This window comes from Schistocerca nitens, chromosome 9, assembly GCF_023898315.1.
Source record: "Schistocerca nitens isolate TAMUIC-IGC-003100 chromosome 9, iqSchNite1.1, whole genome shotgun sequence".
NCBI classification, from domain to species: domain Eukaryota; kingdom Metazoa; phylum Arthropoda; class Insecta; order Orthoptera; family Acrididae; genus Schistocerca; species Schistocerca nitens.
The window spans coordinates 248,787,429-248,804,034 of record NC_064622.1 but is presented as its reverse complement, the minus strand read 5'-3'; the positions used below and the strand labels follow the sequence as shown (position 1 = coordinate 248,804,034).

Genomic DNA, 16,606 nt, shown 5'->3' with positions numbered 1-16,606 from the left:
TGATCAAAACAAGGAAAAAAAATGTCCGGTAAACATGGGCTCTAAAGTGCATACCTGAAGAGCTGCGGGCACTTGTTCATCCTTGCTGCAGTGAGACGTTTTTCCTGCTTTAAAGGTGCTCATAGCCCTTTGAGGTATTCATTTTAGAGCGCATGTTTAGTATTTTTTTTGCTTCGAATGATCATTCCGGTCATATCTCTGAATACTGACCATTCCTGCACTGATACCCTATCGTAATTGGCTTTAACAGTTGTAGCGTGTTTACTTGAAACGTACTCGTATTTATTTGTAATGAGCAGCTAAACGTTAAACTCTGTAGAATAATTAAAGCACTGTGGAAACGTCAAACGCCCTAAGTGACATTTTTGTTAGGAGACTAAAAAAAACAGTCTATTTTTTGTACATAACTTATTTGTATCCAAAAAACAGAGGAGGCACTCTGACACCACAGAATTATGCTGCTCACATCACCGCAAAAAATAAAGAGAGAAATTGGAAAATAAGTTGTGTATTGAGAACGTTCTAAGTGCCATACTAGGTAACTGACTGGTTCCAAGCGCTATATGTCTAATACTGAGACATTATTATTATTTGTGAGAATTCATGTACAGATATACAGCAGTAATGTTTTCACTAACAGAACTGCAATCAACAAAAATCATTTCTCATTCTCTTAAACTGTTTACAGGAGAATAACAAAACTGAATTCAAGAAAATGTAATCTTGCAGTACTAACTTCTATTTCTTATACAACTCCGTTCTCGGGCTCAGACGTCGCAGTGTTTACAGCAGAATTCTCTGAGCTCTAGAGAAAGAAATAGTAACATCGACAACAGGTCTTTCTATTTTGAAACTGATAAACATGACTGATATTTCAGAAGAAGTACGGCATTCCATACATCATGTTCTTTTCAAGACACTAAAGTTTTTCAATTCTTCGGTTTTAGAGTGAAAAATTTTAATAGCTCCTTGAGATAAATGCGTTTGAGAAACCTTAATCATACTGAGTTTGGATCTTTTACAATTTTGCATGGAAAATAATGTTTCAGTAGCGTTTTTAAAATCAATGAAGTCATTCATGTGGATTGGAATTAGAGGGCATCTTACAATCTTGCATAAATCTGGCTGAACAAAAGCCGCGCTTACCTTTCTTCCACCATGTACCATCCAATAGTGACTAAAATATGTTCAAGGTTACGTTCCAGGAAGAACATTAAGGGCATGCAACGGAGTACCGACAACATAACAGCGTCGAAAACATGTCTGGTGAAAATGTGGCACTTAGAACGTTTGACATTTCCACTCTTCAGTTATTAGACTGTGTTTGCATGCACACTTGGAAATGGAACTTGAGGCAGGTGTTACGTTGAGACGACATTACTTACGTAGTAGTCGATGGCGACGGGCCTGACGAAACCCGGCAGCGCAGACGTGACTCGCCACACAGCAAACGCCGCCAGCAGCGCCTGCACAAACAACGGCGTTACTACACACGACGAGTAGTACGAAAGTGTGAAAGCGGTGTGTGCCCGCTGGGTACGTCGTCACCTGAAGTAGTAAACGATGGACTATAAAGATCCGGCTTTAACAGGTGGAACATAAATCCACTTGGGGCAAAAGCTACTATCAACTGAACATCCATAACAAGGGGCGTACCGCTGGAAAGCTGTCAACACTATACAGGGACATAAATGGCACGACAGATACACTATGCGATCAAAAGTATCCGGACACCTAACTGAAAATGACTTATAGGCGCTTCAGTCTGGAACCGCGGGACCGCTATGGTCACAGGTTCGAATCCTGCCTCGGGCATGGATGTGTGTGATGTCGTTAGGTTAGTTAGGTTTAAGTAGTTCTAAGTTATAGGGGACTGATGACCTCAGAAGATAAGTCCAATAGTGCTCAGAGCCATTTGATTTTTTGAAAATGACTTACAACTTCGTGGCGCTCTCCATCGGTAATGCTGGAATTCAGTATGGTGTTGGCCCACCCCTAGCCATGATGACAGCTTCCACTGTCGCAGGCATACGTTCAATCAGGTAATGGAGGGTTTCTAGGGAAACGGCAGCCCATTCTCCGCGCAGTACTGCACTGAGAAGAGGTATCGATGTCAGTCGGTGAGGTCTGGCACGAAGTTGGCAATCCAAAACATCCCAAAGGTGTGCTATAGGATTCAGGTCTGGACTCTCTGCACGCCAGTCCATTACAGGGATGTTATTGTCGTGTAACCAACTCCGCCATGCAATATGAACAGATGCTCGATCGTGTTGAAAGATGCAATCGCCATCCCCGAATTCCTCTTCAACATTGGCAAGCAAGAAGGTGCTTAAAACATCGCTGTAGGCCTGTGCTGTGATAGTGCCACGCAAAACAACAACGGGTGCAAGCCCCTCCATGAAAAACATGGCCACACCATAACACCACCGCCTCCGAATTTTACTCTTGGCACTACACACGCCGGCAGATGACGTTCACCGGGCATTCGCCGTAACCACACCCTGCCATCGGATCGCCACGTTGTGTACCGTGATTCGTCAATCCATACAACGTTTTTAGATTTTTCAATCGTCCAATGTTTATGCTCCTTACACCAAGCGAGGCGTCTTTTGGCATTTACCGGCGTGATGTGTGGCTTATGAGCAGCCGCTCGGCCAGGAAATCCAAGTTTTCTCACCTCCCGCCTAACTGTCATAGTACTTGCAGTGGATCCTGATGCAGTTTGGATTTCTTGTGTGATGATCTGGATAGATGTCTGCCTATTACACATTACAACCCTCTTCAACTGTCGACGGTCTCTGTCAGTCAACAGATGAGATCGGCCTGTACGCTTTTGTGCTGTACGTGTCCCTTGACGTTTCCACTTCACTATCCGACCTGGCTTTCACATGGTCGTTATTTTCAAAACAAATATTCATATCATAGGAAGAGATTTCCTTCTCTAGAAATGTCGTAATACGCGGGCATAAAAGTTCTTCCGAAATTCTATAACAGACCGTCGTCAGGGATATAGGCCTGCAGTTTTGTGGGTTTGTTTGACGACCCTTCTTGAAAACGGGAATGAGCTGTGATTGTTTCCAATCGTTAGGAACTCTTCGCTTCTATAGAGATCTACGGTAGACTGTTGCAAAAAGAGGAGCTAGATCTTTTGTATATTCTGTGGCGAATCGAATTGGTGTCCCGTCAGGTCCAATGGCCTTCCCGGTTGAGCCTTTTCAGTTGCTTCTCCATCCCATGATCACTTATTTCGATATGTCGTTTTGAGGTTTGTGAAACAGTTTTGGAAAAATGCGTTTAGTATTTCGGCCTTCTCTGTGTCATTATTCATTTATAAGCAAATAATGAAGGACTAGTACAGGCAAAGAGGACTTTCCTGGCGAAGAGAAGTCTATAGTTATCAAACATAGGCCTTAATTTGAGGAAGAAATTTTTGAGGATGTACGCGTGGAGTGGAGCATTGTGTGGTAATGAATCATGGACAATGAAAAAATCGGAACAGATGAAAATCGAAGCCATTTGAAATGTGGTGCTACAGACGAATGTTGAAAATTAAGTGGACTGATAAACTAAGGAATGAGGAGTTTCTCCGGAGACTTGGCGAAGAAAGGGATATGTAGAAACACCGACAAGAAGAAGGGGCAAGATGACAGGATATGTGTTGTGACACTAGGGACTAATCTCCATGGTAATGGAGCGTTAAAGCTGCAATGGGTTTGAATAATTCCAACAAATATTTAAGCGTTTATTGTTTAGCCTCAGTTGCACACTTTTAGATTACATGTTTCTGTCACTCTGGATCATCTTCAGATCTAAGTAGTTGCGTCAGCAACATATCTTCTCTACTCCAAACCACATATCAGAGTGCCACTCTACTCAGAGTGCCACTCTACTCAGAGTGCCACTCTACTCAGAGTGCCACTCTACTCAGAGTGCCACTCTACTCAGAGTGCCACTCTACTCAGAGTGCCACTCTACTCAGAATACTACTCCACTGCAGTGCACAGGCCCTTGAGTAGATGTGTTGCTGACGCAACTACTTATAACTGAAGATAACCCAGAGTGACCAGAACATGAAACATGAAATATAACTAAAAATGTGCAACTAAGATGGAACAATAAATGAGAATTCTCTTATATATCAATACATTTTCTGAATCTCTCAAGACAATTATGTCAGCCGCAGTGATCCAAGAAATAATTGAGGACTTAGAATAAAAGTACTACTCTGAGATGAAGAGGTTAGCGCACGTCACATAAAACCAGAAGACTGATGACTCAAAAAGTGTAGGATAGCTTAAATCCAGATGAAAAGTCGAATCTGAACCGTCATCCTCCGCTGGGGCATAGGGCGCCGAGAGAAAAGGAGGCGCAGAGAGACTTCAAGCGACACTTGTATTTTCTGTACAGTTGTTCACATAAAAAAGGAACTGTGTGTAACTGGAGGACGTGGAAGGCAAGTCAGCAGCCTACAGCCCGTCCGTATCGTAGAGTTTGGATCGTTGTTAAGTTCAGTTGGAGTGCGATTGTTAATGTCGATGGTCACAACTGCTCTGTAGTCGTATTTCGCATCGGTTCGTGCACTAATAGACGTCGGTTTGGTTGTCAGTTGCCATCACTGCGAGGACCAGCTACGTTTCTTAAGTAACCAGTCAATCACGCAACACGACGTGCGATATGATGAAGCTAGGTGGCACACAAATTTTAGTATCCGACAGTTATTCGGATTTCCCACCCAGCCCGAGCATCGATGTAAGGACGGTTCGATGCTTTGATTCCGGGGATGGCACATGTCCAGAAGTTCTCTCTGCTCCTTGCCCTGTTTATGTTTTTCGATTGTGTAGCCATACGAGGACTTTCGCTACGCTCTGGACTTTCCTTTTGACTGGCCGTGCTCTCCGACGTCATCGACCACAGGCGCTACCTGTTTGTTCAGCCACTCTCTGCGTCACCGACTGTGTTCTACCTAAGCCGAGTGGGATAGAAAACGAAGTAGGAAACTACCCATTTACAGGAGAAGGCAGGACCGTCAGAGCGGTTGTAGTGACAATAACAGTCAACGTGAACTTTTAACACAAGTTAATGAAAACACTGACGATGATGAAATATCTGGTCGTATAGTTTAAAGCGCAGCTCCCTAAGGAGGAGGAGGTGGACCAAGCCCGGACCTAATCTGCGCGGTGAATTAACGATGGTGGTCTGGTACACCGGACAGCCTGAGTGTGGTTTTTAGGCGGTTTACCACGCTCGTTTAGGAAAACGTAGAGCACTTGCCCGCGAAAGGCAAAGGTCCCGAGTTCGAGTTTCGGTCCGGCACACAGTTTTAATCTGCCAGGAAGTTTCACGTGTCTGGTTTTCTGAACAACCTCCACCCTATCACACCTCGACTGAGCTGCAAAATCAACTGACTTGAACCTCATAGAAAGACTGTAGGAGAATTTAGAACAAACAGTAAAATGGCGAATTCAGCATCCCCGCAAGTTGGTGAAACTGCGTGATCAAATCCTCAGCTAGTGGATTAACCTGCATCTGACGTACCTGCACAGTCGTGTGGACGCACATCCTAACCGAATCTAGGCGATTAGACCAGGGGTGGAATTACACTGTGTCTAAAGATGCTTGTAATGATTTCTCTAGGGGTTACTAATTTTTAGTCGAGTGAGATTATATTTGAGACACGTTACTGACTATCATTAAGAACATCGTGTTGGCAGATAGCACAAGAAGTAGGAGATCGGTCACGCTCGGCTGCCATGCGCCGCGCGCCACTGTACCGGAGCACTCACCTGCAGCGGTCCCATGGTGGAGGAGGTCCTGCGCAGCGGCGGCGCGACCGCACTTTTATACGGGCGGCCGGTGCGTGTGGCGAGCAGCGCCAAGGCGAGGGAGGGCGACGCGGTGTGTGCAACGCGGCTGCCCCCTCCAGACGCCGGAGATGGGGTCACCGCTTCCTCCGCCGGCCTAACCTCGGCTGCAGGGGCGCAGCCACCGGCGGGTGCCGGCGCTCGCCGTCCGACGTCCGCCCACTTCTCTCGCCGTTTACTTCGTCACTGGAATGTAGCCACGTGGGGTGGATCATAATTGTCAAAAGAGAGGCATCGAAGGGCTGCATCTACATCTACTACTGTGTGAAGCCGTCATCGCGTGGGATATTGAAGCTGATGTGGACGTGGCGCTGCTCGAGTTCTGCATTTCTGCAGTTTTGTGGTTCCTGCTATTTAACACTGCGGAAAAATTGACGCACGTGAAACATGAAATAAGTTCTACGATAATTCGGTAACATGCAACAAAACGTTTAACTGACAAGAGGTACAAATGCTCTTTACGTCGCAAGCAGAGCTTGGTAGACGCCATACTGAATTTCATAGTTTCCAGTAAAAGACCATATTTATCGGGTTTTATATTACAAGTTATGTTCTAGAAATGTGCTGTTTGAAAATGTGCTGCACATTCGGAACATCTCGAAAAAGCATCGTTATTGGCGTGATTTGTTGTAATGAAATGACAGCAGGCATATTATGTAAGCTTGCAGGCTGTCGTGGCCGTTGACAGTGAAGTTAAAATATTCTGGGTTGTTAGGCCTCGTCATGTTTCCTCTAAAATAATCTGTTTCGACCCCTCTGCAGGGATATTTTTCGGGAACTTCCGGTGTCCACTATTGCTAGAACAATAGTGATCTAGCAATAGTGGACACCGGAAGTTCCTAAAGAAGATCCGAGCAGAGACCTCTAAACGTCGATTACTTCAAATGGCTCTAAGCACTATGGCACTTAACATCTGAGCTGGCCGGAGTGGCCGTGCGGTTCTAGGCGCTACAGTCTGGAACCGGGCGAACGCTACGGACGCAGGTTCGAATCCTGCCTCGGGCATGGATGTGTGTGCTGTCCTTAGGTTAGTTAGGTTCAATTAGTTCTAAGTTCTAGACGACTGATGACCTCAGAAGTTAAGTCGCATAGTGCTCAGAGCCATTTGAACCATTTGAACTTAACATCTGAGGTCATGAGTCCCCTAGACTTAGAACTACTTAAACCTAACTAACCTAAGGATATCACACACATCCATGGCCGAGGCAGGATTCGAACCTGCGACCGTAGCAGCATGGCGGTTCCGGACTGAAGCGCCTAGAACCGCTCGGCCACAAAGGCCGGCTGGATTACTTTACAAACATAATATTGGCGGTTAGAGAATTTTCGTATTGTTGTGAAACTTTTGCCATTGGATCGTGGCAGGCTGTTACAGATACCTATTTTAAACTGTTTCAGAACAAAATTGTGTCGGTTTCACAACCGAGACTGTTTTGTTTTGAAATTCGTATTTTTGGTTATTTTCGTGTTATAACTTGCCTTTTATGAATGCAACAGCACATTGAAGTTTCATCACAAGTACTTGGAGAAGCTACAGATTTAGCGCCTTGCGTTTAAAGTCGAATACTATCTCATCTTTAAGCTGTTGCACTGGGTTCAGATCTGAAGTAGAGACAAGCTGGCCACTTTCAGGAATGTTAGTAACCAGAGACCATAGCCTCAAAGATGCTGCTTTATATCTGTCATGCCGATACAAACAATCATTGCCTCCGAACTGTTCGACTACTGTACACGGTACAGAATGATGTTTGATGTACTAGCAGAGAAACCCGGCGATCTGCAGGTTTTTATTTACAGCTGTGCGTCCAAGCCCGTACTACAGAGCGTCTGGCCTTAATGTTCATGACATACGAGTATCTCCTGAGCTACGTGTCGTACAATAATGTAATTTTGCAGTTAAATTTCGCGGTATATGTACGAATGGAGGTAGTAGCAACGAAGTAATAAATTTAAACTTCATCCACGATGCAACAGTTCTTCACGCATCTCACTGTTTATGACTTCATATCCGCTGAGCTACGTGTCGTCCAATGGTATAATTTTGCATTTACCTTCGGTGCTACATGTGCATCTGTCTGCAAAACATGTCGCGAATACAGCTAGTAGTACAGAAATAAATTATAACGTCTTGCCTCATGCGGTACCTGTACTGCATGAACAGTGGGAAAGTAGTAAGCGATAAACTGTTTTCCTTTCATCACGCTGAAGGAACTGTTAGCATGAAAAAATTCGTAAAGCTGTGAAATTACATGTAAAGTTTGTTGCAAGTCGCTAAGTCCTGTCATTCCCAAAAACTGAGAATTCATCTGAGAATTCACGCATCGCGAGCTACGCTGCTTTATCATATGCACACTCACGTCTTTCATAGGTAGTTAGTTCTTACCCCCATAGCCATAGTTGCCTGGCAGTAAGGTAAAGGTGTATCGAGTTCAGCTGAAATCGGTCCAGTGGTTTAGGACGAGATGTGGAACACACACACGCACACATGCACACACACACGCGCGCGCGCGCGCAAATACATACATCCTTCCGCACTGACCCATGAGCAACCCCCCTCCCTTCCCCACCCCACGTATTGTAACGCATCTCCTGCCACTTCACTATTGACACTACACATGACGGCAGGTAACATTCACCAGGAATTCGTCAAACCCAATCGCCTCCATCGCGTCACTCCAAATCACTCGTTTCCAGCCATCCACTGCCCTCTACATCACCTTAGGCATCGCCGAGCACTGACCACAGAATTAGGTGGTTTTTTAGGAGCTGCTCGACCACTGTACATTATTAGCTTTAACGCCATACGCACCGCTGTTGTGGTAACTGGACTATTGGTATTGTGTATCTCACGAGTGAATCCTTCCGCTGATTTGACGCGATTTTCTACAACCACACTACGAAATGCACGACAGCCCCTGTGACTTACAGGAGGTTCGCTACGTAGTGGTTTAGCTGTCGTTGTTCCTTCATGTTTGCGCTTCACAATCACAACTTTCAGAGGGTTGAAATATCCCTGATCGATTTGCTACGAGGGTACGTCCAGTGACTACTCCACACTGAGCGCTGTCATGACCAATCCATTCTGCTATTTATTATTGTTTCTCTATTGATAACACAATACACCTGCTTTCTTTTATAGTTGGTGGTCTGCCTCTTGTGACATCTTGTGGTCAGTTCCGCATTACGTGACACTGTCCGGATACTTTTGGTCAGATAGTGTATATGAAACGCGCTTGACTTAGTGAGAACTGCACCCCAAGAGAAAACAAAAAAGACACTTGACGTAAGGAAAGGTTAGTTGAGCTAAACAGAAATGGGTTTGAATATTCAGGTAAACTTCAGCACGTTAAGTTTCAGGTTTGCTCATTTTTTCCTTAAAAAGGGTGCTGAAGCATCTCAGAGTGCAATTACGATTGAGGCAGTAAGAGACTGGAAATATTTGTATTCAAATGGTTCAAATGGCTCTGAGCACTATGCGACTTAACTTCTGAAGTCATCAGTCGCCTAGAACTTAGAACTAATTAAACCTAACTAACCTAAAGACATCACACACACCCATGCTCGAGGCAGGTTTCGAACCTGCGACCGTAGCGGTCGCTCGGCTCCAGACTGTAGCGCCTAGAACCGCACGGCCACTCCGGCCGGCGAAATATTTGTATTAAATGATTCTTTTTCCGTCATCGAATTCCTTAGCACTTATGATACAATACTGAAATGATTACTGCAGTATCCATAAAATTGTGTAAAATAGGTAAGTCACCTAATTCAGAACGAAATTGTTTCTTTGACAGCAAGAGAAAGCAAATACAATCATTCAAGAATTTCTGAGTATACGGATTTTTATGGCATCTATGATACGACACAAGGTATTGGTAAAATTGATCAGCTGTATCATTCGGCCAAATATCAGATGACAAAAGCCTTAATAGTTGCGCCTGTTACCCTTAAACTAAAACAGGTAGCCGATTCAAACGCACACACTGGTTATCTCGACGGTGCACTAGCCGTGCCGGCAGTTATAAGACCTTCCTGTCAGTGCTCAGTTTAAACGCCAAGTATAGCTCGAAAGCAAATTATAGGTTAATAACTTTAAAGCTTATCCCTTAAAGAATAAATAAGTTAATATTTATACTAAAAAATCTTAATCGTAAGGGTTTATTCATCAGTAGAATTATCTTATTTTACGAATAGGCCCTTGGTTAATATTAGTGATCTTAACTACTGCTAATACACTTCAGACATAGAAGACATTGAGAACAACTACTGTAAATGCTAGGTAACACTAGCGTCAACCCTGTGAAAGCAACTCCATAAGCGAGCAATTCCCCCACTTTTCCACAAGGCTCACTCGCTCTTGCAATCGCTGGAGGTGACAAGACCACGCACGATGCGCGTACAGCGCTTTAAAGCCTCATCGTTGGTCTTCGTCGCTATATAGCAGGTCGTCTGGGAAGGTGTTGCCAAGAGGGTGTAACCAAGATACAGGGAAATGGTTTAGAATGTTGAGGACTAGGTGAATAGGATGGGTGGCTAATGAAATGAAACTGAACTGACTGGGGAAAAAAGATATTTCTCGCACGACTGAAAGAAGGCATATTTTATAGGACACATCAGGAGGCATCAAGGAATCATCGAACTGGTAGTGAATGGGGTAAATTTTATAAAAATGGGTGCTGGCCGGCATGCTGCTGCACGGCTTGGAACCGCAGTAGTCGACTATTCCTGCTCACTGATATGACAGTTGCTGAAAGCATCAAGCTCGCCTCTTATTGAGAGCTTAATTCACCTTGGCGTCGCGTATAGAGTGATTAAAACTAAGGACAGGAGGTGATAGCAGAACCCCACTTAATTGAGAATGGACTAGAGACTCAATTATATAGCGTACAGAGATCCGTGAGTACATTTACCTGGAGGCTGAAATGAGTGGCAAAAATGGTGTTTCAAATCCGATATCACAGGACAGAGCAGATCACGTTGTGGAAACGGGCCAAGGTCAATTACTGTAAGTTATACAAGAACACACACAACTTTATTGCTCAAACCAATGCACAGTTTTCTCTTTAAAACAACAAGGATCAATTCACGGCTGAGGGCCCAAGTAACTTCTCCAGAATAAGTTTAAATGATTGCCTTTAAAACACCAGGATTTACAGTAACGGCTGAAGGACTTACTTAAGTAAAATTACAATATCTTCTCGGCTAAAGGCCGAAATAATATTTCAGATAAGTTAAGGAAATTCTTTAAAAGCCAAGCATTTACAAATTCCGGCTAAAGACCATATAAAGGAAAATTCAAGTTAATTCTTCGGCTGAAAGCCCAACAAAAATTTTCTTCAGATAACAGAGGGGAGGCTTTAAAGATAAGCTTTTACAAAGTACAACAGAGAAACATCTTAAGAAAATTTGAAGTATCTTGTCGGCTGAAGGGCCAATTACTCAAGAATAATTAAATACAACCTTAAGATAAACATTTACAGAACACGGCTGAAGGCCGTTCCAAGAATTCAAGATAATTAAAGAGAAACCTTACAGACCAGGATTTCCATGAAACTTCCTGGCAGATTAAAACCGTGTGCTGGATCGAGACTCGAACGCGTGGCCTTTGCCTTTCGCGGGCAAGTGCTCTACCAACTGAGCTACCCAAGCACGACTCACGCTCCGATCTCACAGGTTTAATTCCGCCAGTTTTAATCTGCCAGGAAATTTCATGTCAGCGCACACTCCGCTGTAGAGTGAAAATTTCATTCTAGAAACAACCCCCAGGCTGTGGCTAAGCCATGTCTCCGCAATATCCTTTCTTCCAGGAGTGCTAATTCTGCGAGGTTTGCAGAAGAGCTTCTGTGAAGTTTGCAAGGTAGGAGACGAGGTGCTGGCGGAATTAAACCTGTGAATCCGGAGCGTGAGTCGTGCTTGGGTAGCTCAGTCGGTAGAGCACTTGCCCGCGAAAGACAAAGGTCCCGAGTTCGAGTCTCGGTCCGGCACACAGTTTTAATCTGCCAGGAAGTTTCGTATCAGCGCACACTCCGCTGTAGAGTGAAAATTTCATTCTACAGGATTTCCATATTAAAACCACAGATTCTGAAACAAACCCGGCTGAAGGCCTAGATACAGAGTAACAAGTATTTCAAATGAAACACGGCTGAAAGCCTAATCTTAAAGTTGTTAAAAGTTCGGCTGAAGGTCATATACTAAACATAAAACAAACAATATTAATACACGGATGAAGGCCTGGCACAGTACCTGCGACGAAATAAAATAACAATTACAAATAACGAACAGTAGTGCTCAGAAGTGTTCCAAGGGTCGGTGTGGGGAGGAGGCTCTAACCACAGTTTAGATCTGACAGACAGCCAAGTGTAACACTTAACAATCGGGCTGCAGCACGACCTACGGACGGCTGACGAGTCAATCAACCGCCTAATCAATTCCCTTCCACCCGACCAACAGCACGACAACCAAAGGTATCAGGGAAGACGAGGATCGCAGCAGGATTATGCCTTAATAATTGGGGTATAAACACAGACAAGGCACAATAAGCACTCAAAGAGAAAAAAAGAATAACACCAAGCTGTGGAACTACACGCCGTGCCTGACAGCATCAACACGGCGAGGAAAAACACATTGCCGCAAAACTACGCTAACGACCAGGACAGGTAACCGGAACGGTAACGGCCACAAGGCAGAAGATACCGCTAGTGCTAATAAATTCAAAGGTTAAACCACATACAGGGAGACGGCTGCAAGATTTTGCCGACTCCAGTACACCATCACGTTGCTGCTTGCGGGGACAGCCCAGGATGCAATAACCATCAGTCAACGAAGAGATGTCACAACGGTTGAGCTTTCATGACAAGTTCATTGATTACTCAACTCCAGTATGCAGGTGCGGCGGGCGACGAACTTAGCAGTTCTCGCAGCTAGTGCCACTCAACTCCGACCGCTCGTGTACGCCACTACGGCCCCGGCCTGATGACACGTTGCAGCCTTCCTCGCCGCTCCGCCGCAACCGACCAACTGACGAGGCCCAGAAACGGTCAAAAGACCAAAATACACATCGCCCGATGAGACGACCGACCGAACGACCAACTAACGGTCGTTTCCACTCCAACCTCCTTCCGCCGGACAGCCGAGTACTGGCTGTCCGCGCCTCACTGGCGCTGCGACCCGACTCCCTTCGGACGGACGACGTCCCGGAGACGCTGGCTCGGACCCAACCATTCAGAGGGAACACTTGGGCGTTGGCCACCCGACATCTCCGCACAAGCAAGGAACCGATCCACGTCCCGCAAGATGACTAACTGAAGAGACACAGAAGCGGTCGGAAGACCAAATACACGTCGCCGGATGAGACGTCCAACCGACGGTCGTCCCTGCTGAAGTCACCTTCCGTCGGACACTTCATGCCTGTGGCCAGCGGTCGGCAAGTACCGGCGGTCCGCGCCTCACTGGCGCTCCGTCCCCGACTGAACTCCCGACACACGACGAGCGAGAAATACTAGCGGTCGCTTCAAAGATAATACGACAGTGCTCTTATCGATAAGAGCTGCTGCTGCTGCCACTCACGGGCAAGTAAGCCAGGAAGTTAGTGACGCCAGTAAATCGAACAAGAAAACGAGGCGGCAGTACCGTAAAGAGAAGATGACAAACAATAAACGACAAGAACGTGAGCCATACACGGCTCAGTGTTATTAAAGATAACCGACAGTTAAGAGGCCAGCAGGCAACAGTCGGTCAATAAGAAAAAGACCACACACGAGGAATCGTGTAATAATGCGAATGTGGAAACTGAATGTCAAAAATTAGTGGCAAGCAAGAGACATTACGATTAGTGATGGCTGTCGGTGGTCCAAAAGCGACCGTAATTGCGAGTTGTCATCGTAATTTCGATGCAGTAATTTGCATGACTTGCGAACAACGAGATTGTAAACCATTTTATTCTACAAAACCAGTACCTTCCCCAAAACTTTTGAGGTCTTAGGCACTTAGATAAAGTACTGCAGCATGGCACCTAAGTTGTAGGTGCATGTGGCGTGTAAGATGTTTGTACGAAGCGCGAATAACCCGTATTGTCTTTAGACCATCCCTGTAGATCATCTGTTGAACTTATAGTGAGCTCTAGCGTTGGGTGCTATTTAAAACTTCTCTACGTAAAGGAAACAGTTGATCGTCAAGAAAGGAGCTGTATTTTACAGCCATCCTAAATGAGTCTGTTGGGAAGATTGTGGGTAGCTATTTGGTTGCCAGATACAGACATCCTATAGTTGCCAAGCCAATATTCTGACATATCTACGCGAGAGGCATCGTTCCCATAATGGATTTACAAGGTGACAGTTACTGTCCTGTACGAAATAAAATCGTAACAATTTCTGAACGATTTACATTAGGACATTTAAACTGCAGAGTTGGCGGCAGGACATGATGGGTATTAATATGCGCATGCGCACCCGTTTTGCAGTCGGCAAATTTCATTTGATGCGTTAGTCAATAAGTAAAGTTGTCGCATTTGTGGAACTGAGAATCCGCATTTCGCAATCGAGAAGTCTCTTAACCTTCAACGGGTGACTGTGCGATGCTTGAAGGTTTTGGAAGATGATTTCATCCCCCATTATCCAAAGTGACCCTGATTTCGAAAAGATCTTATCCATGCAAGACAGAGCTCGACCCCATCGAAGCAGGAGAGTGATGTTCTGGAGGAGCACTTCGGCGACCGCATTCTCGCTCTGGGGTACCGAGAGGCCACTGGCACGGCCTCGATTGGCCGCCATATTCTCCGGATCTGAATTCATACAACTCCTTTTTGTGGGTTCTGTATTAAAGACAAAGTGTGGAGCAATAACCCCAAGACCATTGATGAACTGAAAACAGCCATTCAGGACATCATCGATGTTCTGACAATTGAGCAGGTCATGCAGAATTTCGTTATTCGTATGCGCCACATCATCGCCAATGATGAGAGACATCTCGAACATGTCACAAGCTAAATCCGGTTATGTGTAGTGACGTTCAGATGTTGCGTAAAGCGTGCGCACGCCGTAGTTTGTAACTATTCTACTTTTTTTCATATAATTCAATAATTGTAGCTGGCTGCTGTGGCCGAGTGGTCTAGGCACTTCAGTCCGGAACCGCGCTGCTGCTACGGTCGCTGTTTCGAATCCTGCCTTGGGCATGGATGTGTGTGATGTCCTTAGGTTAGTTAGGTTTCAGTAGTTCTAAGTCTGAGGGACTGATGACTTCAGATGTTAAGTCCCATAGTGCTTGGAGCCATTTGAATCAATAATTGTCATCCTGTACTTTCAAAGGACAATATCATCTTAGTGAAAATTGCCACCTTTTCTATAGCCGACAACTGTATTGATATTTACAACAACCTTAACATACCGTTTATTTTTCAGTCCTAAATGCACATTTTCTCGATCTGCTTGCTTCATCTTCAGAGTTACGTAGTATTCTGAAGTGTATTTCCGATTCACACATGTGGGGCTGCTAATCGTTATTCTGTTTCAATTTTCGGCAAGATGACATTTTCCTTTAAAGGGAACCCCTTATCAGAATCTTGAGCAGTGCCTCACGCTTAGAAATGGCAGTGAAGTGGCTTAATACTTAAAAGACGTCAGAGTCTGGGAATATAATCGGCCTCCGCAACCATCGCAAATGGCTCAGTTAGGATTGCTGTAAAATATAGTCTCCTTCTAGACGATCAACTGTTTTCTGCAAGTGCGGAGGATTTAAAAAGCATCCAACTCTACTGCACATTATAAGTGTGGTGGATGATCCACAGGGAACACGAATTTTGTACGATTAGTACTGTCGTCTTACACTCGGCATGGACCCACCGCATTAATTTAGCTGAGTACCTGAAGTTCAAAAGTTTTGGGGAAGACGACGGTTTCGTAGAGTAAAACGGCTTACAGTCTCGTAGCTAGCAAGCCACGATCATTGCTACGTCTGAATTACGAGAGCAACTCGCAATTAGGATAGCTTCCGGGCCAAAGACGTTCATCACTGAACATAATTCCTCTTTCTTGCTACCAGATTTTAGCACTCAATTTCCAAATTCCCATTATTCCATGATTCACTGTATGTTGTCTTTTTCTTGCTGACCGAGTGTGGTCTGCTGGCCTCTTAACCGTCGGCTATCTTTAGTAACACCACTCTACCACTCGTTTCAGTGTTTTCTGAATAATTAGATACGTGAGCCTGCTGGAACGAACTCATGGGTCGCTGTGAGAAATACACACTCCGGTCACATCAATGTTACCACCGCCTATGCTCGACGTCAACGTGCAATAACCGTTCACAGACGGCAGGTGGCAGCTCTAGCAGTGGAGGGTATATGAATCGTGTCTGAAGTGGCCGCGGGGAGGGGGGGGGGGTAGTGGAGGGGGGATGGGCGCGGGAAACAGTGCAGGCGTTGTCGTAATGCAGAAACGGAGCGACTTACGTGACGTCCAAAAGGGCGTGATCATTGCCTTTAGGCTCAATGATGGAAGCATTTCCGAAACGGTTAAGTCTGTAAACTACTTGTGCCATCGTGGTTAAAGTAGACTGTGCATGGCAAAGCGGCGTTACCCAGAACTGGTGGTGAACAATGAACCGTAGAGGACGGGGGTGGAGGACGGCTGCGGATATGCGAACGGCCGAACGGATATGCAACCCTTGAGCAGCAGGTGCCTGTCCGATGTGTCCATGCTGACTGCTGTTCATCGGCGACAATTGCCGGAATATGTACAACAATATCGCAACTG

General features: G+C 45.2%; 1 protein-coding gene across 2 annotated transcripts in view; it reads right to left on the bottom strand.

Annotated features, from left to right (window-relative positions):
- The window catches only part of LOC126203416 (cuticle protein 19-like), a 34,949-nt gene extending 29,120 nt beyond the window's left edge, over positions 1-5,829 (bottom strand). For both annotated transcript variants that reach the window (XM_049937722.1, XM_049937723.1), the window contains exons 1-2: positions 5,784-5,829; positions 1,386-1,466 (exon numbers count right to left, since the gene is read on the bottom strand). In XM_049937722.1, the coding sequence (XP_049793679.1) occupies positions 1,386-1,466; positions 5,784-5,798 (96 nt within the window). In that variant the 5' untranslated portion in view covers positions 5,799-5,829. The remainder of the gene's footprint in view (positions 1-1,385; positions 1,467-5,783) is intronic.
- Positions 5,830-16,606: the final 10,777 nt, after the last annotated feature.